Source organism: Umbelopsis ramanniana (assembly GCF_025399195.1).
Source record: "Umbelopsis ramanniana AG unplaced genomic scaffold K450scaffold_19, whole genome shotgun sequence".
Taxonomy (NCBI): domain Eukaryota; kingdom Fungi; phylum Mucoromycota; class Umbelopsidomycetes; order Umbelopsidales; family Umbelopsidaceae; genus Umbelopsis; species Umbelopsis ramanniana.
Genome location: NW_026252105.1, coordinates 78,881 through 104,831, shown reverse-complemented (window position 1 = coordinate 104,831; position 25,951 = coordinate 78,881). Strand labels below are relative to the sequence as shown.

The 25,951-nt window shown below is 42.5% G+C and overlaps 13 protein-coding genes across 13 annotated transcripts; 6 read left to right on the top strand and 7 right to left on the bottom strand.

The window, feature by feature from the left end:
- The first annotated feature begins 58 nt into the window (after positions 1-58).
- On the top strand, positions 59-1,772 carry K450DRAFT_235646 (uncharacterized protein). The gene has a single exon (XM_051588126.1). The coding sequence runs from the start codon at positions 262-264 to the stop codon at positions 1,660-1,662; it is 1,401 nt and encodes a 466-aa protein (XP_051445727.1). The 5' UTR covers positions 59-261; the 3' UTR covers positions 1,663-1,772.
- Position 1,773: 1 nt separating this feature from the next.
- K450DRAFT_235641 (uncharacterized protein) lies at positions 1,774-4,602 on the bottom strand. The gene is made up of 8 exons (XM_051588125.1): positions 4,414-4,602; positions 3,837-4,322; positions 3,554-3,766; positions 3,394-3,489; positions 3,197-3,305; positions 2,818-3,106; positions 2,364-2,746; positions 1,774-2,292 (listed from the first exon to the last, which is right to left on the bottom strand). Exons 1-8 carry the CDS (start codon positions 4,594-4,596, stop codon positions 1,868-1,870), a joined length of 2,184 nt encoding a protein of 727 aa, XP_051445726.1. The 5' UTR covers positions 4,597-4,602; the 3' UTR covers positions 1,774-1,867.
- A 146-nt stretch (positions 4,603-4,748) lies between these two features.
- Positions 4,749-6,256, bottom strand: K450DRAFT_235635 (uncharacterized protein; the record flags this gene model as incomplete). Its single annotated transcript, XM_051588124.1, has 7 exons — positions 4,749-5,223; positions 5,311-5,478; positions 5,545-5,676; positions 5,741-5,855; positions 5,945-5,956; positions 6,037-6,083; positions 6,148-6,256. Coding segments are annotated over 7 exons (932 nt in total), but the record flags the coding sequence as incomplete, so codon positions are not given.
- A 291-nt stretch (positions 6,257-6,547) lies between these two features.
- Positions 6,548-9,363, bottom strand: K450DRAFT_235628 (uncharacterized protein). The gene is made up of 8 exons (XM_051588123.1): positions 9,169-9,363; positions 8,913-9,072; positions 8,334-8,556; positions 7,874-8,258; positions 7,455-7,774; positions 6,869-7,390; positions 6,693-6,799; positions 6,548-6,622 (listed from the first exon to the last, which is right to left on the bottom strand). The coding sequence occupies exons 1-8, from the start codon at positions 9,249-9,251 to the stop codon at positions 6,566-6,568; spliced, it is 1,857 nt and encodes a 618-aa protein (XP_051445724.1). The 5' UTR covers positions 9,252-9,363; the 3' UTR covers positions 6,548-6,565.
- K450DRAFT_235626 (uncharacterized protein) lies at positions 9,364-10,279 on the top strand. The gene has a single exon (XM_051588122.1). It carries the CDS (start codon positions 9,476-9,478, stop codon positions 10,154-10,156), a length of 681 nt encoding a protein of 226 aa, XP_051445723.1. The 5' UTR covers positions 9,364-9,475; the 3' UTR covers positions 10,157-10,279.
- An 855-nt stretch (positions 10,280-11,134) lies between these two features.
- On the bottom strand, positions 11,135-12,187 carry K450DRAFT_235620 (uncharacterized protein). The gene has a single exon (XM_051588121.1). It carries the CDS (start codon positions 12,101-12,103, stop codon positions 11,369-11,371), a length of 735 nt encoding a protein of 244 aa, XP_051445722.1. The 5' UTR covers positions 12,104-12,187; the 3' UTR covers positions 11,135-11,368.
- A 93-nt stretch (positions 12,188-12,280) lies between these two features.
- Positions 12,281-13,216, bottom strand: K450DRAFT_235619 (uncharacterized protein). Its single transcript, XM_051588120.1, has one exon. It carries the CDS (start codon positions 13,193-13,195, stop codon positions 12,344-12,346), a length of 852 nt encoding a protein of 283 aa, XP_051445721.1. The 5' UTR covers positions 13,196-13,216; the 3' UTR covers positions 12,281-12,343.
- A 1,035-nt stretch (positions 13,217-14,251) lies between these two features.
- Positions 14,252-15,440, top strand: K450DRAFT_235617 (uncharacterized protein; the record flags this gene model as incomplete). Its single annotated transcript, XM_051588119.1, has 4 exons — positions 14,252-14,529; positions 14,594-14,748; positions 14,820-15,107; positions 15,172-15,440. Coding segments are annotated over 4 exons (805 nt in total), but the record flags the coding sequence as incomplete, so codon positions are not given.
- Positions 15,441-15,473: 33 nt separating this feature from the next.
- Positions 15,474-18,581, top strand: K450DRAFT_235611 (uncharacterized protein). Its single transcript, XM_051588118.1, has 8 exons — positions 15,474-15,629; positions 15,690-15,968; positions 16,031-16,225; positions 16,297-16,905; positions 16,976-17,578; positions 17,648-17,833; positions 17,904-18,107; positions 18,173-18,581. Exons 1-8 carry the CDS (start codon positions 15,564-15,566, stop codon positions 18,320-18,322), a joined length of 2,292 nt encoding a protein of 763 aa, XP_051445719.1. The 5' UTR covers positions 15,474-15,563; the 3' UTR covers positions 18,323-18,581.
- K450DRAFT_235607 (uncharacterized protein) lies at positions 18,417-19,468 on the bottom strand. Its single transcript, XM_051588117.1, has 2 exons — positions 19,341-19,468; positions 18,417-19,265 (listed from the first exon to the last, which is right to left on the bottom strand). Exons 1-2 carry the CDS (start codon positions 19,402-19,404, stop codon positions 18,451-18,453), a joined length of 879 nt encoding a protein of 292 aa, XP_051445718.1. The 5' UTR covers positions 19,405-19,468; the 3' UTR covers positions 18,417-18,450.
- On the top strand, positions 19,316-20,780 carry K450DRAFT_235603 (uncharacterized protein). Its single transcript, XM_051588116.1, has 3 exons — positions 19,316-19,896; positions 19,958-20,356; positions 20,424-20,780. The coding sequence occupies exons 1-3, from the start codon at positions 19,471-19,473 to the stop codon at positions 20,562-20,564; spliced, it is 966 nt and encodes a 321-aa protein (XP_051445717.1). The 5' UTR covers positions 19,316-19,470; the 3' UTR covers positions 20,565-20,780.
- On the top strand, positions 20,357-21,770 carry K450DRAFT_235594 (uncharacterized protein). The gene is made up of 4 exons (XM_051588115.1): positions 20,357-21,047; positions 21,117-21,263; positions 21,335-21,385; positions 21,467-21,770. Exons 1-4 carry the CDS (start codon positions 20,847-20,849, stop codon positions 21,671-21,673), a joined length of 606 nt encoding a protein of 201 aa, XP_051445716.1. The 5' UTR covers positions 20,357-20,846; the 3' UTR covers positions 21,674-21,770.
- K450DRAFT_235591 (uncharacterized protein) lies at positions 21,744-25,620 on the bottom strand. Its single transcript, XM_051588114.1, has 9 exons — positions 24,826-25,620; positions 24,608-24,759; positions 24,453-24,538; positions 24,063-24,336; positions 23,820-23,992; positions 23,385-23,757; positions 22,549-23,309; positions 22,359-22,477; positions 21,744-22,287 (listed from the first exon to the last, which is right to left on the bottom strand). The coding sequence occupies exons 1-9, from the start codon at positions 25,573-25,575 to the stop codon at positions 21,868-21,870; spliced, it is 3,108 nt and encodes a 1,035-aa protein (XP_051445715.1). The 5' UTR covers positions 25,576-25,620; the 3' UTR covers positions 21,744-21,867.
- Between the last annotated feature and the right edge of the window lie 331 nt (positions 25,621-25,951).

Genomic DNA, 25,951 nt, shown 5'->3' with positions numbered 1-25,951 from the left:
TTCAGGAGTCAATACCATATCTTTATTGTATTTGAGAATGGGGGTATCATGATCATGTGCGATTCTACCCTTTCCGTACGCAAGATCCAGGTTGTTTACTCTTGCATGGAAACAAGGGTTTGCATATGTTCTGAAAGTTTGCATTGATCAACCGCACGCAGCTCTGAAGTCGTACGTGCGCGCGTAAATCGCAAGAACAATGACAGTTTCGAAAAATTTTGGGTTGCTGAAAATTGCTGTCAAACGCCCTGCATCTCCCGAATGAATAACACATTGTCAAAATTTCTCGATCATCTTTCGAGCACTGAGCATGTGAATTTATCCAAAGTTCAAGTTAAACACACGCCAGACGCTGGATATGGTCTGTTTGCTACGGAAGACTTCTCCGCTGACATCGCCGAACCAATGGTGACAATTCCGTCCAACTTAATTGTAACCGCGTCAAAAGCATTGCAATATTTAAAGGAACATAACCGTCAACAGTATAACGAGCTAAAAGAGTTACCAAAGAATAACAAGACAATTGAACGTTACTGTATACTGTTATTTTTAATCTGCGAAAAGAACGCTGCAACGCCATCGTCGTGGAGATACTACATTGACATTTTACCAACCTTAGACACATTGAAATCCTCACAAGCGTTCTTCTACCAGGATGAAGAAATGCAGTTCTTAGAAGGGACCTCCCTCCATAAATCCATCATGGAGCGACGAAGCAATGTTTCAAAGCTGTTGAAGCAGCTTACAGCTCTGGTTCCATCCGCAAGCAATGTCTCCTTGGACGACTGGCAATGGGCGGACATGGTATTTTGGACCAGAGTTGTTAGCATCGACAGTCAAAAGCAATCAAAGGATAAAGATTCATCTGAAATAACCCCTGACTATGCCATGGTTCCTCTCTTGGATTTTGCCAACCATTCTCTAGCGCCGAATCTAAGGTGGGAGCTGGATAGTGAAGGAAATTTTCAACTTCTGGCACACAGTGAAGGAGGTAGCGCTGGAGAGCAGCTGTACTTCTCATACGGCGACAAACCAAATCAAGAATTGCTATTTCTTCACGGTTTCTGTATACCAGATAATCCAAATCCGGCAAAATTCACTATGTCAGTTATACCTCTCATGATGATGGACGAAGATACTATCGAACCCAAGATGCGGTGGTTACAAGACATTGGAGAGACACATACGCTAACTTTGGAGAAAAATCCTCAAGGTGACGAGCATCCATTGATGAAAGCAGGTATCACCAAGCACTCGGCAGCTCTTCTACAACTCGCTGTGCTCGACGTTGATGATCCGATTGATTTTATACTAGAGGATGACAACCTGGTGCTATGCTTTGAAGGCAAGCCACAGGCTAGCTTAGATGACTTGCTCGAATCTGTCAGTCGCTACGAACTTTGTCCAATTCAACACTTGAGAGCATCTCTTCTTCTCTCTCAAGCTCTGGGTGACCACTACGAAAAGATAGCGGAGACGACAGAAGAAATGAAAAGCGCATCTCATTCAGACAACTCTGTTATTCAGAACATTCTCATTTATGCCTTGGAGGAACTTGCGCTTTTGGAAAATGCCTTGTCTATACTTCAAGACGTCCAATCCGACCTTGGAAAGGATCCTAGAGTCTTACAATACATTGCTGATAGCCAAAGTGCAGAATAACAGCAACATAACTCCAATAATATAGATCCGCAAGGAAGGTTAGACGAACATACACGTCCATAACTCATAATCATAGAAATCTGTCGATCATGCTCATCACAATACATATATTTTTTATTTCCACTAAGATTGCACTTTATTAATTTCTAAGGCAGGCAGGTTGACCGGTTGTAAGACGGTGATATAAAATTACAGAAGATAATAATTAGAAGGACCCTAATGAATAGTCATCTTGGTACCAGTAACCTTCACCCAGGCCATTTTGAACAACGGGAATTTCTAGGCCACCATGAGGAACTTCGACGCGATCGCCAGCAATCTGCAGTAACTTGACCTTCACACCAATTTCCGTCAGAGAATGAATGTATTCTGCGGTGTCTTTGCTAGTGATACCTTTGTCTAGCAACAAACTGAATCCGTCCGTCCATTCAGAAAACAAGGCAGTAGAGCTACATCTGAATTCTGCTATAACAGCTTTTGAAGATGTAAGAAGATTAAAAGTCTGTTGCGTCGATTCAGGATTTGAAGTAGATATTTGACCGGGAGAAAGCATAGTGGTTTGACCGGCTGGGGGTATAATGGAGGATTGTTTGCTAGTCACCTGTACTTCTGCAATACTAGAAATATCGACTGATATTTTATGAATAGGTTCCTGTTAGCCAAATGCATTTGCCATATAGAATATATAAGAAAGGGTTTACTTTTTTCTGTGAGCTTGTCATAGCTCTTCAACTGCGATGTAACTCGCTCAGTGAATTCCCCATAGTGCAATTGCTTTTTGGAGGGACTCAGCTTAAAGTATCGCCATCTGTATCCAGAATGGGCGGTACCAGAGGCAGCAATGGTCATAGCATGACCAGATGATCCACCTATAAGCACACTAGGATTCATCAAGGCAGGGTTGTTGATATTTCCTATGCTATTTGGAGAATTTAAGTCTGATGTACTGCCCGGTGCCCCGCTTGATCCCGCCAGAGCATTGCTTCTTGCTGTAATTGGAAACCATGCACCTTGCATCAAACAATCTATGCGCTGTTGCTTAACGAATTCGTATGACTCCTTATATAACCGTTGGCGAAGATTTCTAGTAAACAACAGTTTGAGTTTTATGTTGCATCTATCAACCTCTCGTATGGCGCTACTGTATCTTCATACCTTATCGCCTCACGACCAAGAAGATCGTCAGCCCATTCAAGTTCCTTAAGTCTTCTGTCACGAATTACATCGTATGGAGTCTCCAACATCACTTTGTCGAATTCAAAAATGGTCTTTACACCTTCGTTTTTCAATGCATATCTGATCTGGCTGCGAACCAGAGCTGAAACCTTTGAGAAATCATACGTTGTCGCCTCCATATCATGAAAGATTCGAAAGAATAGATGCAAAGTTGTATGGTGAACTGAATCGAAGCTAAGCATCAAAGGCTGAAAGTCTGATAAGTTGGCTGTTATGGAATTCAAGAAAATGTTAGAGCTGGTTTGAAAACGAAAAACATATGAAATATTCATCATGGGTTGGAGGTATTGTTATTTACCATTGGAGGATACATTCCAATAGTCACTGAGAAGATCTGTGACTTCAATACTTGCTCTTGCAAAGGGACACCGCCTTTCATGTGTCCGATGTACTTGCTCCAAAACCATCTAAGAAATGAAAAGAATAGCACTTTTTGAGCTTTGTGTATACGTTGATGGAGAATTAATGGAAGCTGAGGGAGTCAGTCATTCTCACCTTTGCAAATGTATCCTTATCTCTGACTGCAAAGCTGTGCATGTTCTCTAGGCCAAAAACACCAGTCCGTCCAAATTCTCGTTGTGGTATTTCCGTCTACTTCGATGTCAAAAAAAAAGAAACCCTACCGCAAATCTACAATGTACGATTTCACACTTACCGAAAACCCAATCTTCTTCCACTTGCGAGCACCCATTACTTCAACGTTTTCGATGTTGGCGGCCTGCCAGATATCATTCAGTAGCCTTGCGTGACGAGGATTGCTCAATGAAACCATTGTCTTCCTTCGCTTGTGAGCGTTTTTGGTATACGCAGTTTGAAAATCCAATAAATACGTTGTCAGCTCCTCCGACGGATGATCATTCATCAAGCGCTGTATAGGGAGAGCGAAATTTAGATCTTGATATTGTACACTATAGCCCATACTGCTCGCCCAAACCTACAATAACAAATTTTCGAACATTCAAGTTCTGTAGAGATTCTGTCAGATCTCCTCTGTGTTCGTCAGTCACATGTTTAAGCATAGTCGTGATTAGTTCCAAGCTGTTGAGGCAGAGCAGGTAGTCAGGGCTCTGCAGTCGCTGAACCAAAGTCGGTAAGAATTCTGTTTCTTCTTTGCACGAACGATGCACAAAATTATATCCATAGCAAGTGACTGGTCCTGATCCGGGCAGTTTGTCGGCGCTGACCAATTTTATCAAGATGGCTGTCGCTGGTCTGCACACGGTAACTAGGGTCTGTGAGACATCTATTGCGACGATAGTTCGAACAAAGTCTTCATCCAACGTATCCCATCCGGATTTGTGTTCCATGAGAGCAGAAAGTGAGTTGAGGGCGTAAGCAAGCGTATTACCAGTGGTCGTTTTAATGATATCGCAGAGTGACTGTAATCCACCGCGTTCTAAAAATTCCCTTGCAAACTCTGGTTCCTAGTGAAAGAAAGGATCGATTGATTAATGATTCGATTCAACTTGGGTCTTCCACATATGTTTTTGCCAAAAGTTGACATTGTCAGCTTACCTTTAGATATTTCTGCAAGGAGAAAGTTGCAATCTTTAACACCTTGTCATCTTTGGGAAGCGGCTGACCAGTTTTGGGATCTGTCAAAGGAGGGCCGCTGATAGACATACGCTTGACCATATTTTCCGCTTCTTCTGGCGAAGGTGAAGTGATGACATCGCTAGATGTGGTGTCATTACTCATTTTGTTCTGGATGGAGATCGAAGGCGGGTGTTTCAAGAGGTTACCTATGCATTAAGTGACTGTGATTTTCCATCTGTCTCATCATGTACTCTGAGCTGTTATCAGCGACGATCGTTAATATATAATAAATTTCGTGTCATGTTATAACATATCATGTTTTCAATTTGGAAGTGTGTTTTTATTATACAAAAGCATCCATATCTTGGCTACTAAGGCTCATCAGGAGCTATCAGTGGTCAATTGAGAAATTTAACCACGTTATTGACAAGGTAAAAAGCTCAACGTCGGCGATCGTAATCCCTTGAACGTGATCTTCTCCTATAGCTTCTATCGTAAGATCGATCTCGCGAACGATCGCTGTATCTGTCTCGCCGGCGCTCATCGTCTTGTTTACTACGTTTCTGGTAGTCATCGAACTCGTCGCGAGGGCTCGCACTTCTATCTCTTCGTTCCCGATGGCGGTCTCGGCTATCGTGTCTGCTACCGTCGCGACTGTTGTGGCGGGATCTTTCACGACTGTATGGGCTACGGCTGCGGGATCTACGTCGATTTTTTTCATACTTAGAGCCGCGGCTGTCATCACGACGTCTATATCCGTCACGACTGGTGCTTCGCTCTCTCCCAGAACTAGATTTTTGAAAAAAATTGGCGTTTTGCAATTATGGAATTGATGAGTGCATGTCGACAAAATAGCTTGCTTAAATGTATCCTTACCTTCGTCTATCATCGGAACCTTTTCCTCCACCACGACCCTTACTCTCACGATCATAATCGGCTATTTTCTTTTCGATATCTCTTGCAATAGGAACTGGTATGCGAGGTAACATTGTGCCGTAGAATTTGATGTCGGTGAGGAGATGTCTGCACAATTTGCCAATGGTACTGAGAAAAGCGTTGGGTTTAGTACACCTTGGGTTAAAGGCAAAACCACTCTGAACAATGCATTACCTCTTGGTCGGTTTAGTTCCATGAGTCATATCGATCTCTTCTTCATCGTCAATGTATGGTCCTAGCCAATCCCATAGTTGTTTTGGTGCACAGACATATCTGAGGTAGAGGAATCCAACCCCACGAATGTACCTGTATCATACTGTCAGTATGTGACGGTGCACTCAAGTCGTATAACTTTCCCACATCAACTTACGGAGAATCTGTGTGGTCAATCAACCCCTCCAACTGTTTAACAGTCAAGCGCTGGGTCCATAATTTGAACAGCAAGCAAAACGCGGTTGATGCAGTAGTTCCCTTCACAAAGGGTTCTACAATTGTACAAAATGGAGTTAGAAGGCAAAGTCTGAAGTTGCTCCACAGCTGTAGATAAAGGGCATACATGCTCTGGAATCCTTACCCAGATTGTACACTGTTATAGTTAACGAATAGATTCGATTAGCTGACAAGCGCAATATACTGCAATCCATGTAATTGAGATCGACAGCTCACCTTCATTATAAATTTCGTCCACGATTTCATGATAGGTTTTTTTGTCGCTGTTGCAATAATTGATTATTATGCATATTCAAATGACAGATCAGAGAATGAAGCATTACTCACTATAAGCTCTTGAAGTACGGCGATGCCAAAATGTTTTGATAGATAATGGGGTTGAAGTTCATATTGGTTTCGTTGCCCCATGTCTCCAACTTATTCGAATCTCCCATGGTGGCAGAAAAAAAAAAGAGAAACTGATTCCAAGCGGGAAGGTCGATGGAAATCTTTTGAAGCAATTTGTTTGTGACGTCAATTTGGCTTCTCAGGTCTTCTCCTGTCTTCTCTCAAAAAACCTCGATGATACATTTTCCAATAGTAAAAAACGTTTATGTAATAAAGTACAAATCAATGACCTCGTAAAATATATCCAACTGATTGCCCATATTGGAAGTCTACTCAAGAAATCGTGCCTAGAAAATGGGATAATATTGAAATGGTTGAAATGAAAGAAAAGATCACATACACATGATCAATTATATGATCAGTTAGAGCCACTTTGTCTGTCGACCACCATCAAACTACCGACGAACGTCAAGTTCTGAGAAGTTGGAAGGGGTTGTCAGTAAATTGTCAGTAGGGAGTGAAATCATACCAAAGAAACCACTTACCATCTTTGCGCGAACCTCAACAATATCTTCAGGTACCAAGAAAATGGTTGCTCCCAACTTACGTGCAATGGAAATTGCAAGTTTTGCGTTGTTATAGTAGTCGTCATCTATTATATAGGTACAGGTTAACCCAAGCTGCAGATATAGATGGGTAATCCATGTTATGTGGTACTTACATGAAGTGCCGCTGGCAACCAAAGAGTAATCGACATATCCAGGCTTTATACCGTTAAGTACATCCAAGAAGAAGACACCGTTCTTCAAACTTCCATCCTTGAAAGATGACATCTTGCTAGACTTTCCACCTCGCTTAACAGTGTCATTAGCCCAGCGGACCATATCTTGATCCGTGACAGGTCGTCCACCCTTAGACAAGGATTGCAAAGTGTGAATAATGTTTTCTCGCATCAATTGCCAGACTAAGCCGAGGGTGAGTGTGCGCTGGCCATCGGTAATATCTGCGCCTTGAATACCGACCAAAGAGAAGCGGCGTTCTTGACCAAGCATGACAGCGTAGTTACAGTTTTCAATCATCTTGAAACGAGAAAGTGGTTGTTTTCTGCTGACTTGACGCCAATTGACACTTCCAGCTATAACCTTGTCAAAAGCTTGCAACAACACGGTACCGTCCTTAAGATCCTCAAACAAGTTGTAAACACCAGGGTCAACATCCAAACTGTTGAGCCACAAAGTGAAGACTAATTGATGGATGCCGTTAACAACATGGTATGCCTAGCTGCTATTTCCAAATCGTAACCTTACCTCGCGCTTCTCTTTCGCCTTCAGCGTCAAATGGCTCAATTTCAGGAGCTTCCTCTTCAGTCAAAGGATCCAATCCTGGGTGTGTGTTGAACAAATGAGCAACGAAAGCAAGGTTAAGCTTAGGGTTACCAGCAATTAATGCGGTGGGAGTAAGATATTTTCGGCATTCAATCTTTTCAGCATTGTCCAAAACCATCTCAGCACGGGTCAACAGATCGCGCTCTTGGAGAGGTGCACGAGAGCAGACATCTGGCTTCAATTGGTTCAAGAGTACAGTGTAGTTTTCACCATCAGAAACATCCTTGCTGAAGTTGTTCACTCTGTATGGGATGGTTCGATCATCAGTAAGAGAGTTTTATCGCCATTGCTATAAATAAATAAACAAAAAAATGGCAAGTTATAAATTCCACGACACATACCTTCTGTTCCAGTTAGCAGCCTTCAAATGGTAATTGAACCATCTGAGAAGAATTTGGTCCGGGGGAAGTCTCAAAAACTCATCCAGAGTCTCTCCGTCCTCAAGCAAACGATACAATTCAGGATGAAGCTTGATATCAATCTTGCTCAGCAAACCACGCTTGATGATTTGCCAGATAAGTCCAAGAATTAAATGCTCACGACCTTCAATAAGATCCTGGGAACCAATGTTAACAACAGAGCATCCGATAGCCTTGGCAGAGTTGATAACGATATTGTTGTTTTCAGTCATTTGGAAGCTGTTAATCTTCTTTCCAGCATTAAGAACACGCTCATCAATGGTGTCAGGAACGGCGTCGTTGATGAGTTTACACATAATCAAACCATCTAGAAGAATCCATGGTTTTTAGTTTCCCACAGAGTCACCTAAAGCCATGACAACATTCGCCTCGATTGACCTACCTTTGCACTCATCGAAAAGTTGCATAGTATTTGTGGGGATGGGCAAACGGTGACCGATATGACGGTCGCCGGCCATGACGCTGTTAATATGTCTAGTAAATTCAGTTCTCTCATCCTCGTTGATGGTGTGAGTGACGTTAGCATTTGTGCCGTGGACCTTGATCTTGTTTTGATGAACATCGAAAGCACCCTTATTTACACCTTCTTTCAATTTGGCTGCAAGCTAAAATGGTTGTGTTTGTTAGTATTTTGTCTATGGGATTTTTTTGTCCGACGGAATTGATATTCCGTTCCTCTACGGTTCGTGTCTCGCAGTCATGCGTTATGGGAATTTGGCCCACTGTTTCAAGTCTTGGCACACCTTTGCATCATTTCATGGCTTCATCCAACTCCTCCTCCGCGCTCAAGTGACAACGCCAAGACTAAGGCTTCGAACGGTCTGCCTTTGGATCGCGCGGCTATGACGAACACGACAGAAATGGCCAATCATGCAAGCGTCATAGGCCAAAACGCCTCTCGAAACAGTGCTCCCATGCCACCTGCCTGCCGTCATGGACACTACATTGAATGAATACATACCTCTACAAACTCCTCGGCATCAATCTTGCTGGTGGAGCTTGTACTGACTTGCTTAATAACCGCACGAATGTCGTCATAGTTGCCGCTAACGCCAGCCTGTTGACAAGCGTTCTGTACTTCTTTGGCATCAAGGTAACCGTCGCCATCTAAATCGCACTCACTAAAAGAGAAGGAATGAAAAAGAACACAATGTTAGTCGGGGCAAGTTTTTCTTATGGAAAGATGACGAACTATTTCATCTCGGGGAGATTCTTACTTGAACTGGTCAATAAGCGAGTTAATGTCGTTGACCTGCAAAGCAGGGAATTTCCTCTGTAGAGTAAAGGCGTTGGCAGGCATGAAATGCAGAAAGTTGGAAAGGATTTACGAGAGAGTAAGAGTTGGTAATAAAATAGACCCAAAGAATGGAGAACGAGCGATGACTCTCTCGGCCGACTGAAAATGGAAAGCGTTGACATCATTCGATTTCAGCAGCTGCCATAATTCCTGCGAGACACTGATTATTTTATATTTTTCATAAACCAGCAAAGGCTAAATACCTTTTGTCCATCTTTCAAACCAACATGCCGGACGCTCATAATCCATTTACTTCAGACGATCCTCAAGCAAACCCATGGTCTGGTCCTTCTGCCAACAATGCAGGCGGTCCAGCCTATGGAAATGCCTATGAAGATACTTCCAACAATAACTCATCCTGGAACTATGGCAGCATGCGTATGCCAGAACCTTCCGTCCCCAACGCCAGTACACCTATGGGAACCATGAACCGAACTAACACACCTAACAACTATTCCGGCAACGCTTGGGACGGCGACAAAACGGAAGTCCCTCATGGAGACCCCAATCAGAGTGCATATCAGTTTGCTGGTACACGCTACGGAAATGAAGACACAACAGGAAATGCTTACTCTGTAGCTAATCCCCATCCTCCTGGCACAACTGGCACTGCTGCTGGTAGTCAAGTTCCGAAACCTGATGCTTCCGATGCTTTACCCCCGGTATGGACTGATAACAAGTCGTCACCGCCATCCAAATCAAGGTTGGGTATTCGCATCGTGCAGCTCATTGCCTGTATTGGTTCTATTGGCTTCGCAGCAGGTGCTTCCGCCGTAAGTGAAAGATTAGCCTTGACAATGACGAAGCAATTGTTTCACTCAATTTACCGACTTTCCATTTACAGTATTCACATCAGCCTGTTCCATTCGACAACAAGGCGCTGTTCTATTTCTTATGGGCATGGGTAAGGACTATTTTTTTTATGAAGCGACGGTAGCTGGGAAGCATTCTAAGAACAATTGAAAATTTGTAGGCCCTCATTTCAATCGTCTGGGTGTTCTTCCATATATTCGTTTTTATCTCCCGTAGCCTTCGCAAAGGAAAGAAGATTGCAAGGCTTGTTCTCATTTTGCTTGATTTCATATTTGCCATCATTTGGGGTGTATGTATCATCATTGAAGCTGCACGCTACCCTTGTGCGCCTGGTCAACATTATGGATGGTAAGTTCTTGGCAAAATGCTTTTTTTCATTCACAGTGGCACTAAACAGTCGGTACTTTAACGTCCGCAGGTGCGATTTCTATAATGTGAGCATCTTTTGGGGCTTCTTGGCCTTCTTCTCCTTTGCCCTCACCCTGTTCTGGGACATCTTCGGAGCTTGTCGTAGAGCAAGAAAATAATCGATATAGTTTAAAGGGTCTTCTTCAATAGTATCATCTATCCGATTTATTACCATATTACATATCAATTTTTTTACAATCCAGCCCAAAAAGTATAACAAGGCTGTTTTCCAACACCTTGTAAGCTAGATTTACAACGATTAATAACCTTTTTCTTCAAATAATTACTTTATAAATGGAACAGAAGAAAATTTCGTACATCGAGATCGGCCGATCTGAAAACCATCCCACATTATGGAATATGCTAAGATGATGATGGGTCGACGCTGTGGCAAATACGTAAAAGAGAAGAGGAATGGTAAGCTGTTGTCTGTTTGCATTCCAGCGTATTACAAACTGTAAACCCAGTGGGGTCAGAGGAAGCACAAATGTCGAACGTGCATTCCTTACCCCGTCCCCCTCCTTGAAGCTCTAAGGGACTGCGCAGACATTTTGTACGAGTGTGTGATACAATTGAATGTACCATTACAGGTATGACATCAAATGTTGGTTTCATGGATTTCAACTTACATAATTTTTCCTAAATGAGACCGACCGAGCTGCTGATACGCTGAATTTTAGGGGGAACGTATATTTTTAATTGTTTTGTATTGGTTATGTACATTATGGAGAAGGGAAAATAGTGCTAATGAACAAAAGGTGCAAATAATGGCACACAAAAGGAAAGGAAAGGGTTATGGGATGGATATAACTGCAAGGTCTAAAATAACATGAGAGAAGAAAAATGTATGTGCAAAAAAAAATAGTGCAGTGAACAAATAGGTAAGTCAAGCAAAAAGCTTACAGGCCCATGCCCTTCAGTTCATATATCAATTCTTCCAGTACTGCTGATTTTTCTGAATCGTTTGCTTCAGATAGCACCTTCAACATGTGCAATTTGCTAGCAGCATCGGCTGTTCGTTGTAACTGTTGCTGTTTAGCCTTAGATTCTCGAGAACAAGCGGACTCTGAGGCGAGTATCACAGAAGGATGCATGTGATTCGCCGTGGTCTGATCTCTTGTATATTTTTCATGAAGCCTGAGTGAGGCAACTGGAATTTTGGAAGCTCGTTTGTTTCGACGTTTGTGCACTTCTTTTGGTGACTTCCGCACTTTACCACTGGAACCAGCGATTTTTCGTAAAAGCTCGTTCAAAGCTCCGGCATGCTGTGAGAAAGTCGATTCCATAGTTGAATTAGAGTCGCAGTCAATAGGGGAGGCTGGGGATGGTAGCCTTGCCGAATGAACTGAGGCCAAACTGGAACGTCTCCTTGCTTCCACTACACTTTTCAACGTATTAGACAATCGCTGGGCAAACACAGCATCCAGTAAAGATGGTTCTTGGGGTGATGGTGGCGGTGCTTGCGGGCAAATGGCATGCTGAAAAGCGAAATCTTCGTTGAATTCATCTTTGTAATCATACGAATCTCCATTCAACGAATATTGCAAATCGACATTATAGTCTGAATCGTCATAAGTGTGCGGTTCAGAAAATGGCTGTGGGATAGCGACGAATCCTTGAGTGCTTCCCAGCATGCTATGTTGATATGTCTTCTACTCTAGTTGTTAAAGAAACAGAAAAGAAAAAAAAACTGAAATTAAAAGACGTTGGTTGGAAAAAAGGGAGCAGAGAAAAAAATCCTCCCAGAGCTCGTTTCCTATCGTTACGAGTTTGAAACTCCGTTCGCCTTTGCCAGCGCATCACACATGTACTATAATATTGTATAAATTGTTTTATTTCATGATGCTTATATACAACCAACCTCTTCCCTTCCCTTAGTATCGATAGCGGGTGTTCGCTTCGTCTACATACAGCTTTCGCGCAAGTTGCGCATCACTCAACCTAGGTTGAGATTGCTGTCTCTTGTATTCCTCGGCCGCTGCGTCGTCCAAATGGTTATTAACATGATGATTTATAGCCGGCTCATCTCCTTCAACTTCCTGCTTGCACACTGGACAGGTCACTTTTCGTACTTTTCCATCGCTTGCTTGCTGCGATCGTTGTACTCTTTGCGGTTGACTCGACGTAGTGCTAGGTGTGTTGCTGAATACACCCAAGTCAGGTATCAAGAAATTATCGGGATTGGCAGCTGGCTGTTGATAGTAGCCAGTATTCATTCCCATCATATTGTCTGAACCATATTGATTGCCGTGCCCTGGTGATTGATAGCCTGTATTGTAACCAGTCTGTTGTGCATATTGGGATTGGGGAGTTGGCATTTGATAATTGCCAGTGGAGTAACCATTCGTATTTGGAGTCGCCTGCATAGTGTTGGTCGCATATGACTGTGGTTGAGGCATGGACTGTGTGTAACCTGTAGATGAATAGCCCATAGAAATGGAGGACGGAGTTGGCATGGAGGAGCCACCGAACGAGTTATAGGACGATGGTGTATGCATCGTTTGTGGTGAAGTGTATCCCGTCATAGGTTGGTTATACGAGTTATTACCGGCGTACGCCGGCCCATTGCCAAGCTGTCCTTGATTGCTATTAAACTGGCCCTGTTGTGCTTGAAAGTTGCCTGTTGAGGCATAAACTTGTTGAGCAGGAGTTCCTTGATTGTTACTATAGAACTGTTGACCTGGCTGGGTGTATGGAGATTGTGCTCTAAACGGATTCGAATCCATGACGGAAAAGGTGAGGAAGTCGACGGGCTCGGAGCTTCAAATTCCCCGCTGCTTGTCTTGGCTGTGACGTTGGTCTGTTACCAAATAGCTCATTTTTCGCTACGTTATTTAACTAAGCAAATCCTATACATCCTATGGTATGGAGCGATGTATGCAGTTTAAAGATGTTATTTAATCTGATTTTGGATGCTAAAATCACTTTGAACGGACGATTTTTACAAAAACTCGATGACAGTACGGAAGTAAGTACCACAGTATCTTTTATTTGCCTAAAAAAAAATATTCATAAATTGACCCAAACATTCACCTATAGGCTACTTGTACGTGCTTGTCTTTTATATCACCGTTGGATAAGAAGCCTGCTGAACTCTGATTTCTTCCAGTTGACAACTTTTCTTGTCTAAAGGCACACTTATATTAAGTACGCTGATATATAAGCTCCAACTACCTACCCTCCAGCTTCAGAAGTTTTATTAACAATGCTTCGTGCCAACTGAAAATCTGCATGTACTGATGCGACATGAAATATACATATTATTAGTATCCGTAGAATGATATATATGCACGCGATACTGTTAATATGTAAAGCATCCTTCGACTGATGAAGCTCGATGCTGTCTCATTTGGTGGAAGTAGTCATGTCATACTCAGTAAGGTACAATGCATATGAAGCTTTTGGTCAATGTGGCGAGCAGAATATCATACTGTGAGTTTAAAAACTTATTATCGAACACGATGTTACTCCCACTCTGTCCTTTACCAAACATCTGTTCGATAATGAAACTGGGAAGAGCAATATTACTAGGAATCATCTGAATGATCCTGTGCAGACGCGTAGCAGTCAACTAAATCGTGGCCCTCGTTTCAACACTAATCGTCAGTTGAAATGGATGGGATCAACGCTTTTATATTAAGAAAAGGTGTTGGATTGGTTCAAAGAGACGACGTCGTCTCGTTAAAAGGTCAGCAGCCTCTGGTGTTGTCCAACGCATGATGGGCTCCAACCAAGTTGCCAAATTGGGACGCCGTGAATTTCAGAAAGTCACCTGGCTAGAAAATGAACAGACCGTATCCTTATCGACATCTACCGTCTGTAAAGGCTCTACCATCTTCCAAAATGTCCACCCAGCTTGCACTTTCCTTCCGTAGTCTTTCGATTGCCAACCGTCGCTTGCTTCCAGCCATTCCTGTCAGCCATCAACGCGGCCTCAAAACTCAATCAGCTGCAACAAAGAAGACTCAGACTGTCGCGAAATCCACCACCAAGGTCACCACCAAGAAAACCAAGCCAGTTGAAAAGCCAAAGGTTGAAAAACCACGTTACAAAGATTCCAGTGAGTAGCAAATTTACACTTGTGGCTATGAGCTATAATTAATGATGTATGGGTCTTTATACAGTCTTTGCCGCGCTCCCAAAACGCCCTCATTCTGCATGGCAGATTTACCTTACCGATCAGCTTCCCAACATGCAACACAACGGCAAGATTAGCGTTGCTTCAGCTACAGCAGAACTTGGACCACAGTGGAGGAGTATGTCTGAACAGGAGAAGCAGGTATGGAATCGTGATGATGGAACACCTCTATTGACGCGTGTTATGTCGACTGACAAAATGTGAGATTTTAGCCATATCTTGATAGATGGGCTAAGCAAAAGGAGGATTGGAGTAAAAAGCGTGAGGCGATTCTAGCAAAAGCCACGCCATACGAAATCTATCGCGAGAACTTGCTTCGAAAGAAGCTTGGAGAACCACTTGTGAAGGATCCTAATGCACCAAAGAAGGCTAAAAATGGTTTCATGTTCTATGTTGAAGAGCTTCGAAACACTGGACAGGCTGACTACTCACAAGGCATAGCTCATCATGCCAAAGTTGCTGGAGTGAAGTGGGGAGGTCTAAGTGAATCTGAAAAGAAGGTACGGCGGTTTTCGTCTTCGTCAGGTCCACCCTTGGAGCTTATGCTAACCCCCTATCATATAGAAATTCCTTGACCTTGCGCAAAAGGATAGTGAACGCTACCACGAAGAGATCAAGTCTTACAATGCAAAGATCCATGCAGACTAACTAACTGCCGGGTAATTAGCTAAACTCTGTCCTTCCTTAATACATTTCTGTCGCGACGAACGGATGTGCGAAGAATATGTTGTTTCTTTCATTTTTCTATGGTTTTATTAAGGTGTTATCTACGCACACCCTGTTACGAATGTTTCTATGCCTGCTACCATGAACAAATTTTTGTCTTGTTAAATTGTTCAGCGTTTGCATGTTGCGCTTGGGTTGGGAAACGGTCAAAAAAATTGCACGTCACATAACGAGCCAAAAGCAACAAGAATACGTCTTGACTTAAAACTACCGTAACATAGAACAACAGAATGGTCGCTGCGACAATACCTGGAGAAGTACGCGATACTTCACATTTCGCGGACACTCTCTTAATCGTAAGTGTAGACCATTGATTTACTTTGACACTACCGCATTCTAACTGTTTGATCGGACAGACCGATGATGATGTTCCGTACGAAGAAGAAATCCTTCGCAATCCTAATACTCTTCGATGCTGGCTAAGATATATCGAACATAAGAAAGACGCACCAAAGAACCAATTGTTCCTTGTTTACGAACGTTGTTTGAAGCAGCTTCCTGGATCGTACAAAATTTGGAAAAAATACTTGGATCTTCGACGAGCTCAAATCAAGGGTTTGAATCCCATTCAACATGCAGATCTTTTCGAGGCTGTCAACGAGTGCTATGAGCGCTCTTTGGTATTGTTGAACAAGGTAAGAAAGATAATATAAGAGTGCTCAAATTACATTCAAGTACTAAAATACGTGGTCTGCAGATGCCTCGTATTTGGTTGGATTATTGTGCATTCTTGATGAAGCAACCACACATCACTCGAACTCGTCGCACCTTTGACAAAGCATTGCGATCGCTTCCCCTCACTCAACACGAGCGTGTCTGGACGCTATACTTGGAGTTCGCAAAGGAAGTTGGTGGCGAAACAGCCAACAAGTTATACAAGAGATACCTCAAGGTAAGGCGTTAACTACAACCGAATGCGACCTATTATGTAAAGTCGTGAAAGCTTACTAATGTACATTTCAGCTTGATCCATCGCACGTTGAAGCTTATATAGATCACCTGTTGTCACTAGAACACTACGACGAAGCAGCCATCAAACTGGCGTCTGTAGTAAACGACGATAAATTTAAATCCGTGCGTGGAAAGTCACATTATCAATTGTGGCAAGATCTATGCGACCTCGTAGTCAAATATAGCGAGGATATCAAGACTTTGAAGGTGGAGGCCATAATTCGAAGCGGTATTCGACGATTTACGGACCAAGTTGGTATGCTTTACTGCTTACTTGCAATGTATTGGATCAAGCTAGGACTTCTCGATAAAGCTCGCGACGTGTATGAAGAAGGCATCACAACCGTCATGACAGTGCGTGACTTCACAGCCGTATTTGATGCATACGCCGAATTTGAGGAGGAAGTCATCACTAGCAAAATGGAGCTTGCTGCCGAACGTGAAGAAAGTGGCGATGTGGACAAAGAAGAAGACTTGGACCTCGATATGCGTTTGTTGAGATTCGAGCGACTCATGGACCGAAGACCGTTCCTTGTTAACGACGTTCTTCTTCGACAAAATCCTAATAATGTGTTGGAATGGGAAAAGCGGGTTTCCCTCTGGAAAGATGACAAGGCCAAGGTACAAACAAAAACATGCTATTTTTTACTCTTATGTGCTTTCTTATCTCTAAAACCATTTCATTCTATAGGTTGTCGAAACCTACACTGACGCTGTTCAAACCGTCAATCCCAGAAAGGCGCCTGGCAAATTCCATACACTGTGGATTCACTTTGCCAAATTCTACGAAGACGGTGGAGATTTGGAATCTGCTAGATCTATCTTTGAAAAAGCTGTCAAAGTGCCTTTTGCCAGTGTCAATGATTTGGCTGAAGTCTGGTGCGAATATGCCGAAATGGAAACTCGACACGAATCGTTTGACAATGCTCTGGATGTTATGGGTCGGGCAACGGTTATCCCTCGCCTCGGCAATGTTAACCCACACAATGTCAACTTCCACGACGAAACCATCTCCCCACAGCAACGCGTCTTCAAGAGTCTCAAGCTTTGGGGCTTCTATGTTGACCTCGAAGAAAGTGTTGGTACTGTGGAAAGCACAAAAGCAGTGTACGACAAAATCATGGACCTCCGTATCGCAAATCCACAGATCATTGTCAACTATGCAACCTTTTTGGAAGAGAACGAATACTACGAAGATTCTTTCAAGGTTTATGAACGAGGAATCGATCTCTTTGGATGGCCAATTGCGTTTGAACTTTGGAATATATATTTGGAAAGATTTTTACGACGATATGTGAGTATTAAGAATTCACGTCTGATAGCTTAATGGATAGCTGGATACTGATTGCTTCCATTGATATAGGGCGGAACAAAGCTGGAACGTACAAGAGACTTGTTCGAAAAGTCGTTGGATGGATGTCCTCCCAAGTATGCGAAGCCACTATATCTCATGTACGGAAAGCTGGAAGAGGAACATGGTTTGGCTCGTCATGCCATGCGTATATACGATCGGGCAACAAGAGCTGTATCAGATGAAGATCGCCTAGAGGTAAGGCTTGCCTTTATAATGCGCAAATGAATATACATGCTCATATGCTGATACACTGCCATCATAATAGATGTTCAACTTTTACATTGCCAAAGCAAGTGCATCATTCGGTGTTACGGCCACTCGTGATATATACGAGAAGGCCATTGAAGTGTTGCCAGATAGAGATGCCCGAACAATGTGCCTTAAATATGCCGATATTGAGACCAAGCTTGGTGAAATTGACCGTGCTCGCGCAGTTTATGGACACGCTGCTCAATTTGCAGACCCAAGGGTAAGTCTTTCACACATGTGTACGTCAACTGAATGAAACAGTGCTTAACATCAGTACTTCTTTAGTCGGCCGAGTCTTTCTGGCAGAAGTGGCATGACTTTGAAGTCAAACATGGTAATGAGGACACCTTCAAAGAAATGCTGCGTATTAAGCGATCAGTTGGCTATTCTGTGTATGCCCATAATCCCATTTCTACAGAAATTAAGACCGCTTAGTTGTAGAAAATCTCCCATTCGTTTTGAAAACAACCCTCACAACTTTGTATTAAATAATTAAAAATGGTATTTGGCGCGCTTACGTTGACAATGTGAAGAACAAAAAAGAAGCTTCATTTATATTATTTCTACCGGTTACTTGACATCCAAGTTCGTTGAATCAGTACTGACGAAGCGACGACTGCTATACATAAGGGCAAGGCATCCCTCGCCTTTTCGGCTAGAGACTGGTTCAACTGTGCAGCATCTTGTCGAATAAGGAAATGTTCGATCTGCCTCGGACTGTCAGTGGAATTAACCTTTATCAAGACGTAGTCATGACGGCTGCGGATCCATAACGACATGGATGCAATGATGGTTGATGTGAGCAATATTGTGCCCTTGTTATTCTTCACATATGAAATTGGGCACCCCAAGAAGAAACCGGAACGTTTAGTAGGGCTATTCTGTGACGAAGTCCCAGCAATATCTCCTGTCGCAATGATCTCGGCAGGCGACAACCGTGGTTGTACACCTTGATGCGAGTCGCCGTTGGTTTGAGATATGGAGTGGTTGGCGATAGTAAAGGTGGCGAGCAAAGAATGAACGTGCTCCTGAAAATCATTGAAGAGAGATTTGATGGCAGACTGAGACTCGCCATGACCCATAAATCGCTGATTTCTCATCCAATACGTCGCAAAAAGACCGCTGAACGCCGTTGTAATCGTGATCCATTCCATGTTACGTCGCATCTTCAGGTCGCGTTGCCTACGACGCTGTTCTTGGATGAGAGAAGTGCAATCATGGTGTATATGGATGACTGGAACATTTGATGATAGAGCTTTTCCCAGCTCATGAAGATTGGATACACCTAGGGCATATACCGGAGTACCGTTATGGAGGGGTTTTTGCACTACCGTAGTATTTACGTAAGGTTCTGAGATCCGTACCAACCTTAACACATCTATGTTCAGATTTAGCCAGCTGTACTCCATACAACAAACAAATCAATTTTTAGACCGTGGAACTACTCCCATACCTTCTGGTGCTAATGCAGCTATTCCTGAGCTCCAAATGGATGAGTTTGTGAAAGACATGGACATCCTGATTCGCAACACAGAACGTCACAAGCCCGATACTCGGTTTGTAAAACGTATAAAGTAACATTTATGCAGAAATTTTTAAGCTCATCACTTTTTGGTTCTCATCCATCGAATATGTCCAAAGTATTGATTGTAGGCTCCACTGGCTGGCTCGGCGGCAAGGTTATGGAAGCTTTTCAGGGCACACATCATCAATTGACTGCCTTTGTTCGTCCTCAATCGTTAGAAAATCCCGAGAAAGCCGATGCTTTCAACAAGTTGAAGGAACGCGGTGTACAATTGATTCCTGGAGAGCTCAACAGTAAGGAAGACTTAGTGGCTGCACTTCAAGGCATGGATGTTTGCATATGTTGTCTTGGTTCTTTCCAAACAACAGAACAATTTCCTCTCATCGAAGCCCTGAAAGAAGTCGGCACCATCAAAAGATTCATTCCATGCGACTTTGGAATGGACTACCGCCGGGATCCCCATGACTTTGCAATGACCGAAGATGTAAGTACAGGAGGTGAGCTGCGGTGGAAATATGATGTTGGTACTAAAGCTTTTTAAACAGGGTCTCAAAGTCCATCAAGCCGTCTTTGACGCTAACATCCCCTACACCATTATCGACAATGGTGCATTTATGGAAATATCCTTGGGCAAGCTTTGCGATTGGACTCAACGTAACCCGATCACCTTAGAGACTACAACTATTACAAGATGGGGAGAAGGCAACGTCACTATCCTTACTAATTCAGTGAATGATATCGCTCGATATGTCGTTCGCACTATTGATGACCCTAATACCATCAATAAGCGCATCATGATTGATGGACATTCTGCTACCCAAAACCAGCTGATTGATTTATGGGAAGAGGTCTCTGGAACAAAGTTGCAACGCAAGCAAGTCGATCTGGATGAATTACAGGAGATGATTAAGAAGGCGGATGGGTACCCAAAGTTCGGCCTCCAGGTAAGTTGCATGGTTTGCTATCTTAAATAATTTGACGTCTTGACTAAAACATACGATGAAATTTCAGCTTGCTCGCTGTGGATTCTTCAGAAATGGCTTTGTCCGATCTGAAGACTACCTTTCTTCATCCGAGTTGTACCCTGACATTTACAACTCTTCCACAACCATCAAGCAGTTTTTAGAGCAGCGTTATAATTCCTTGAAATAGTATAGAGGTCAACAAATCCTGAACCGCTGCCATATTATTTAATTGCAAGAATTATATAAAATAGAAGATGCCCGATTAATAGGACCATATTTTATTATGTTGATATGCTTAACGACTATCTTGATACAGTAGTTCCTTCTTGTATGTAATTCCGTACAGTGAATCAAATATACTCGGTATGCTTCGTCACGGAAGCAAAAGACTGCTTCCTGGCCAATTCAACTTCAGCTCAAAAGCTCGACCTCAACCTATTCCTCTGCTCAAACTCGATTTCACGCCACCATGGTCAAGTATACCGTCAACGAGCGTGCCTACGCCTTACCTTTACTGCATGCTGCTAAATACCCATCTTCAGAAGTTTGCGGTATTCTATTGGCAGAAGCATCTTCATCTGACAGCGAAACCGTCAACATCACGCAAGCTGTACCTTTGTTCCATCACTGGACTACCCTCACGCCAATGCTAGAGGTCGCATTACAACAGGTGAATGTCATGAGACGTGAGGACATGGTAACGTATCCCCAACACGTAGTTCTGACGCTTTCCTTTTAGGTTGATCTGTATGCGACGAAAAATAAACTGGAAATAGTTGGTTGGTACGTTGCGAACGAGAACAACACCGACCGATCGTTGAATGAGCATACGATTAAAACGATAGACAAGATTTCGCGACAAAACAAGAATGCTGTTGTATTTTTGGTAGGTTCTGCAGCTGTGCCTATGAACATTTTGGCTACCATAGACTCATGTGCTTTTACCATACACCACAGATTGATAATGACAATATCGACTTGCACAACAACAAAGAAAGTGCCATCTTGGTTAGTCTTAATGCTCTCTCATTCTTTCGAGACTTCTCGATCTAACTGCGTTTTCTTTTTTCTTTTTTTTGCGTTCTGCAGCCGCATATCAAGAATGGTGGTCAATGGCAGCATAGCAAATCGTCGTTCACTGCAAGTTCGGATTTTCAATTGACAAACGTGGATACATTTGCAAAAGTGCGTGGCCTTATCAGCAACGGTCAATACAAGGATCTTGTAGACTTCGACATCCATCTTGAGGATGTCTCTGCAGACTGGTTGACTAATTCGAAATTGCACGGCTTGTAACTGAGGAAATAGAAACCCGTATTGCCATACAAAAAATATCGCCTAGCATTTCCAAATAGTTATTCACTTATCACAAAAGATTAATAGAAATTGTTTTATTGACAGACTAGAGGGATTCATTGTGTGTGAACTATTATTGGTATTTGTTCATTGTCTAAGTAAAGTTTGTTGTGAAAATGATAATGTTTGGGATGCTAATTGAACAGACCTATGCGCTTCCAATTCTGGAGACATTTACCCACCAGCGCAGCGTCTAATTGGGGTGTTGCCTTCAGTTTTCGGCTGACACTCTGTGTCTTTGACGTTACCCAGACAGGCAATTCCATCCCTCCAACTACGTCTTGATAGAAGGAAATTAACTTGAATGCTGGATTTCTATCGTCTTCCGATAACTCGTTTATCCATTCTTCAGGGGATACGTGGCTGAACTTGAGTCCATTAGCATGAAGTGCTTCCAAAAAGTCCATCCAAGTGACTCTGTTTGGATTAACGATATGGAAAATGGATCCAGTAGGTGAAGGTGCATCGTTAGCGGTGTTCATAATGATCTCCAGGATTGCAGCAGCAGAGTAATCTAGAGGTATCCAATCAATCTCGCTATTCATAATAGGCATCTATATATGAACATATTTTCAAAGGTTAGAGTGGCTATCATGTAACTCGTAGGTTGACCAAGTGTAATTACCTTCTTCATGTATACTGCTCCACCTGCAACCATAAGTGGATATTGCTCTTGGGGATTCCAGTAGCCATTGACTGTATCACCGCTCATCTGACCTACTCGCTCTACATAGCCTTGGATGCCTGTGTTTTAGAAAACGAAGTTAAGATACGGTAGACAGCCAAATTGTATTAAATAGCTCTTGTTAACTTACCCTTGTTTTGCGTAACATACCGCATCAAATGTTCAGCAATGAATTTACTTTGAGCGTAACCCATAGGGGCAGCGCAGGATGGATCATCTGGAAGTGGCTGTTCAAACACCTCGCCTTTCATAGCCATACTTGCGCTAACACTGGAGATGAAATGGAAGCGCATAGAATTGTTGCCGCCGTTATAGGCTAGTTGAAGTAAGTTGAAAAGTCCATTGATGCATTCCTTCTCATAGTAGGTAACAGGTTGGAGGAAATCCAACATCCATGCGCAATGGCAAATCACTGTGGCTTCAGTCTGAATGCTCCTGTATTGCTGACGGTCTAATCCAAGGCATTTTTTGGCTTGGTCGAAAGGGTAAACCTGTAATTTGGCAGACTTCAGAAGTCGTGTATCCAACGCACGACTAGAGAAAGCCTTTTTTAATCTGTCACGGCCATCTTTGCCTCTCACTAGAGCGTACACCTTTCGTATAGACTTATTTTGAAGCATGGCCTGTAGTACAAGAGCTCCCAGAGAACCAGTAGCACCAGTCAATACAACTACATCATCTCCTCTGTTTTTCGTCTGATATGACCGGGTGGGCCGTGGCATTTGCTCGTCAATAAGCTTTATGTACTTCGACAATAGGCCTCTGGTTGCTTGATATGATGCTTCGACAACATCAGTTTCCAAATCTTGGCAAATGGCTTGAGTCATGTCTTTAATTGTACTGTTCTGAAACACAAAGTTGGTGGGTACATTTTTCGTGAACTTGACAATGCTGAGAAAATCGGGAAGTTTTAAAATTTAAAAAAATCTCGAAAAACTGATACAGACTTTGTGGAGTTTTGCTTACCTATTCCTGAGCTGAACCGCCAGAAGTGAATCTAAGCCTTGATCAAATACGTTCATAGTAGTATTTACTTCTGATGGCTTCACTTTGATGAGTTTTGCGATAGTTGTTTTCAGGAAGTCAGATATGACCGTCGGCTCCAATGGCAGTTTCGTATCTCCTTTATCTTGTTGTAACTCGCTTGACTGGTTGAAAAAATTATCGTACATGACTTCAAGATAGTGACCATACTGCTTCTCTGCCTTTTTTCGTGATAGCGTTCCCTTGTCAGTTACTGGCAGCTTTTCTATAAGCGGGAGTACCTTGACCATGTCAGGAAATATAATCTTGGAATGTGCCGGAGCATCTCGATTGGCTTTATCAACCGCAGCCTCCACTGTTATATGAAGTCAGTAACTGCAATGTATGAATTACCATATTATCTCCGCAGGAACTTACCGATACTAAGCATATCGTAAATATCTTTTCCCATAGCCTCTTTGACATTCAATTGAACTAGCACAGATGTTGCAGCTCGACTTTGTCCGATAACAGCGCACTGCTCAATGAGCGCGTTGGAGTTTCTCATAGCTGCCTCCATTGGAACAGGGTTTGTTTTTTCTCCATTTGACCTAAAGGCACCATTAAACTGCCATTCTTTTACTGCTCAGTAGAGGGTCCACTGAAGTATAAAACACTTACATGATCAAAGTATCATCAGCTCTTCCACTAATAAACCAGTATCCAGGTTTACTCGGATGCGGCGTCCATACATCATTTGTCGCATATGATCCGTCAGGACGATTGCTGGCATTTGTTGCCATGAATGGGCTGTTGGGCAATATAATCAATTGCTTAATTTCGCTTCCATAGTCAGTATCTTCCATTACGTAGTGCTTGCTGGGTAAGACAATTTTCATTGGCGTGAACTCTTTACAGTTTGCATCTGGATCTGCAGTAGCAGCTAGGCCCATTTCTAGAAACAAGAAGTTGTATTGGTATACTGGTATCGCATATGATAAATTACATCCTGAAGTAAAACTACAGAATAAAATCGTAGTATACAACAGTGTGTTCCACAGATCAACTTACCAGTTGATCCATAAGAGGATTTTATGTTCATTCCGTGGTCCATCAGAATGTTTCCAGCCTGTTGTTGCAAAGGAGCTCCTCCAAAACTGAGAATGCCATTTGTTAAACTTTTGAAATAATGTTAAAGACGAATCATTCCCAGAAAAACAACTTACAAAGCGAGTTTCACATTTTTCAGTACATCAACATCAGTAGCATCCATTTGGATTAACTGGGCAAGCTGCTCAAGTAAAATCGGGGCAACCATCATACTGTTCGCTTGAGATTTTCGAAGACTATCGGTGATTGTAGTCGCAAGAGGTGGGAACTAACCAGATGCCGAGTTGTCAAAATAAAGCACAAATTGAGACAGATATTGGAATTTTAGACTTACGTTCGTAGGAAACACGTATGTTCCCCCAATAAGCGCGATACCAAAAAATATGGCGCCCATAATGTGATACATTGGAGCAAGAGAAAGAAGCTTAGGTGACTCGACAACATCAAGCAGGTTTGCATAGTTGTTAAGCATATGCAGCATATACCGGTTACTGAGGTAAATAGGTTTTGGAAACCCTGTAGTTCCGGAACTATGGATGATAAAGGCGATTTTCTCTGATTTAACCTCTGAATTTCTCTCGGTAAGCCATATGCTTTGAGCCCCATTATCAAGTTCTTTAGTTTCTTCGGTGTCGACATCAAAGGCGAGAAAAGTTGTCCCTCCATCAATTTGGTCGATTACGGAACTTGATTCTTTCGCAAACCGCTTATTGTGGACCAGGAATTTTGTGTCAGTCCTTTTCATTAGATCCACCATTGCAGTTTCAGAATTCTTTGGGCTGAGAAGCATAACGCGGCATTCAAGCTTCACGAAAGCGAGCAGATAGAGTCCATATTGTAGGGAATTATCCGCCAGATATGCCAATGCCTGGCCTTGTAGGTCATATTGATTTTGCAAGCGATGAGCCAGGTTGCTAGTAATGATGTCAACTTCACGGTATGTCAATGAGCACGGATGTTCATCATCAGGATCTTTCCAGTATTGAATATAGGTGGAAGATGAGAATTTTTCAGTGATGGCGGCAAATAGTTGATTGACAGTATGATACTGATCAAGAGGATATTTAAATTTGAATTCGTCCATTTAACAGTTTGAATTGAAGAAGTTTACTGTCAGTCAAGTATGCAGATACCTCCACTTTTTATAAAAACAGGAGTAAGACAATGGGAAGAAAATCCGGATTGGATGATGTAGGAGCAATTTTCTGTATGCTGTGACCGCGGTATCTATTTAACCATGCTGGTTTTCCGTGATCAGAAACTCCTTTTGTGCCACCTGCATAATATGATAATAAGAGTTCTACGGATAAATATATACTGTTACCAGTAATCACTCTAACAAAAAGATTGGTTAATTTCATAACTCTCAACAACGGAAAATGTAATAAGTCAGCCGGCTAAACTTTTCGGATGAACGAGTTTAGGCGAAAGAAATGATACATATAAGGCAAATTAGCGAA

Excerpts from the sequence above, each read along its gene's own strand:
- K450DRAFT_235611 (XM_051588118.1), top strand. The coding sequence starts at position 15,564 with ATGGTCGCTGCGACAATACCTGGAGAAGTACGCGATACTTCACATTTC. Across the intron at positions 17,834-17,903 it reads CAGATGAAGATCGCCTAGAG|ATGTTCAACTTTTACATTGC; the intron begins GTAAGGCTTGCC and ends CCATCATAATAG. Across the intron at positions 18,108-18,172 it reads CTCAATTTGCAGACCCAAGG|TCGGCCGAGTCTTTCTGGCA; the intron begins GTAAGTCTTTCA and ends GTACTTCTTTAG.
- K450DRAFT_235626 (XM_051588122.1), top strand. The coding sequence starts at position 9,476 with ATGCCGGACGCTCATAATCCATTTACTTCAGACGATCCTCAAGCAAAC.
- K450DRAFT_235607 (XM_051588117.1), bottom strand. The coding sequence starts at position 19,404 with ATGTCCATGTCTTTCACAAACTCATCCATTTGGAGCTCAGGAATAGCT. Across the intron at positions 19,266-19,340 it reads AGCTGCATTAGCACCAGAAG|ATGTGTTAAGGTTGGTACGG; the intron begins GTATGGGAGTAG and ends ATCTGAACATAG.
- K450DRAFT_235603 (XM_051588116.1), top strand. The coding sequence starts at position 19,471 with ATGCAGAAATTTTTAAGCTCATCACTTTTTGGTTCTCATCCATCGAAT. Across the intron at positions 19,897-19,957 it reads ACTTTGCAATGACCGAAGAT|GGTCTCAAAGTCCATCAAGC; the intron begins GTAAGTACAGGA and ends CTTTTTAAACAG. Across the intron at positions 20,357-20,423 it reads ACCCAAAGTTCGGCCTCCAG|CTTGCTCGCTGTGGATTCTT; the intron begins GTAAGTTGCATG and ends ATGAAATTTCAG.
- K450DRAFT_235619 (XM_051588120.1), bottom strand. The coding sequence starts at position 13,195 with ATGGATTCGAATCCGTTTAGAGCACAATCTCCATACACCCAGCCAGGT.
- K450DRAFT_235628 (XM_051588123.1), bottom strand. The coding sequence starts at position 9,251 with ATGCCTGCCAACGCCTTTACTCTACAGAGGAAATTCCCTGCTTTGCAG. Across the intron at positions 8,557-8,912 it reads ATGCCGAGGAGTTTGTAGAG|CTTGCAGCCAAATTGAAAGA; the intron begins GTATGTATTCAT and ends CAACCATTTTAG. Across the intron at positions 7,775-7,873 it reads GCTGCTAACTGGAACAGAAG|AGTGAACAACTTCAGCAAGG; the intron begins GTATGTGTCGTG and ends CATCCCATACAG.
- K450DRAFT_235646 (XM_051588126.1), top strand. The coding sequence starts at position 262 with ATGAATAACACATTGTCAAAATTTCTCGATCATCTTTCGAGCACTGAG.
- K450DRAFT_235591 (XM_051588114.1), bottom strand. The coding sequence starts at position 25,575 with ATGGACGAATTCAAATTTAAATATCCTCTTGATCAGTATCATACTGTC. Across the intron at positions 24,539-24,607 it reads AAAAATGTGAAACTCGCTTT|TTTTGGAGGAGCTCCTTTGC; the intron begins GTAAGTTGTTTT and ends TGGCATTCTCAG. Across the intron at positions 23,310-23,384 it reads GCGGTTCAGCTCAGGAATAG|CATTGTCAAGTTCACGAAAA; the intron begins GTAAGCAAAACT and ends CGATTTTCTCAG.
- K450DRAFT_235620 (XM_051588121.1), bottom strand. The coding sequence starts at position 12,103 with ATGCTGGGAAGCACTCAAGGATTCGTCGCTATCCCACAGCCATTTTCT.
- K450DRAFT_235641 (XM_051588125.1), bottom strand. The coding sequence starts at position 4,596 with ATGAGTAATGACACCACATCTAGCGATGTCATCACTTCACCTTCGCCA. Across the intron at positions 4,323-4,413 it reads CCTTGCAGAAATATCTAAAG|GAACCAGAGTTTGCAAGGGA; the intron begins GTAAGCTGACAA and ends TTCTTTCACTAG. Across the intron at positions 3,490-3,553 it reads GGAAGAAGATTGGGTTTTCG|ACGGAAATACCACAACGAGA; the intron begins GTAAGTGTGAAA and ends ACATCGAAGTAG.
- K450DRAFT_235594 (XM_051588115.1), top strand. The coding sequence starts at position 20,847 with ATGGTCAAGTATACCGTCAACGAGCGTGCCTACGCCTTACCTTTACTG. Across the intron at positions 21,048-21,116 it reads TAGAGGTCGCATTACAACAG|GTTGATCTGTATGCGACGAA; the intron begins GTGAATGTCATG and ends CTTTCCTTTTAG. Across the intron at positions 21,264-21,334 it reads AGAATGCTGTTGTATTTTTG|ATTGATAATGACAATATCGA; the intron begins GTAGGTTCTGCA and ends CATACACCACAG.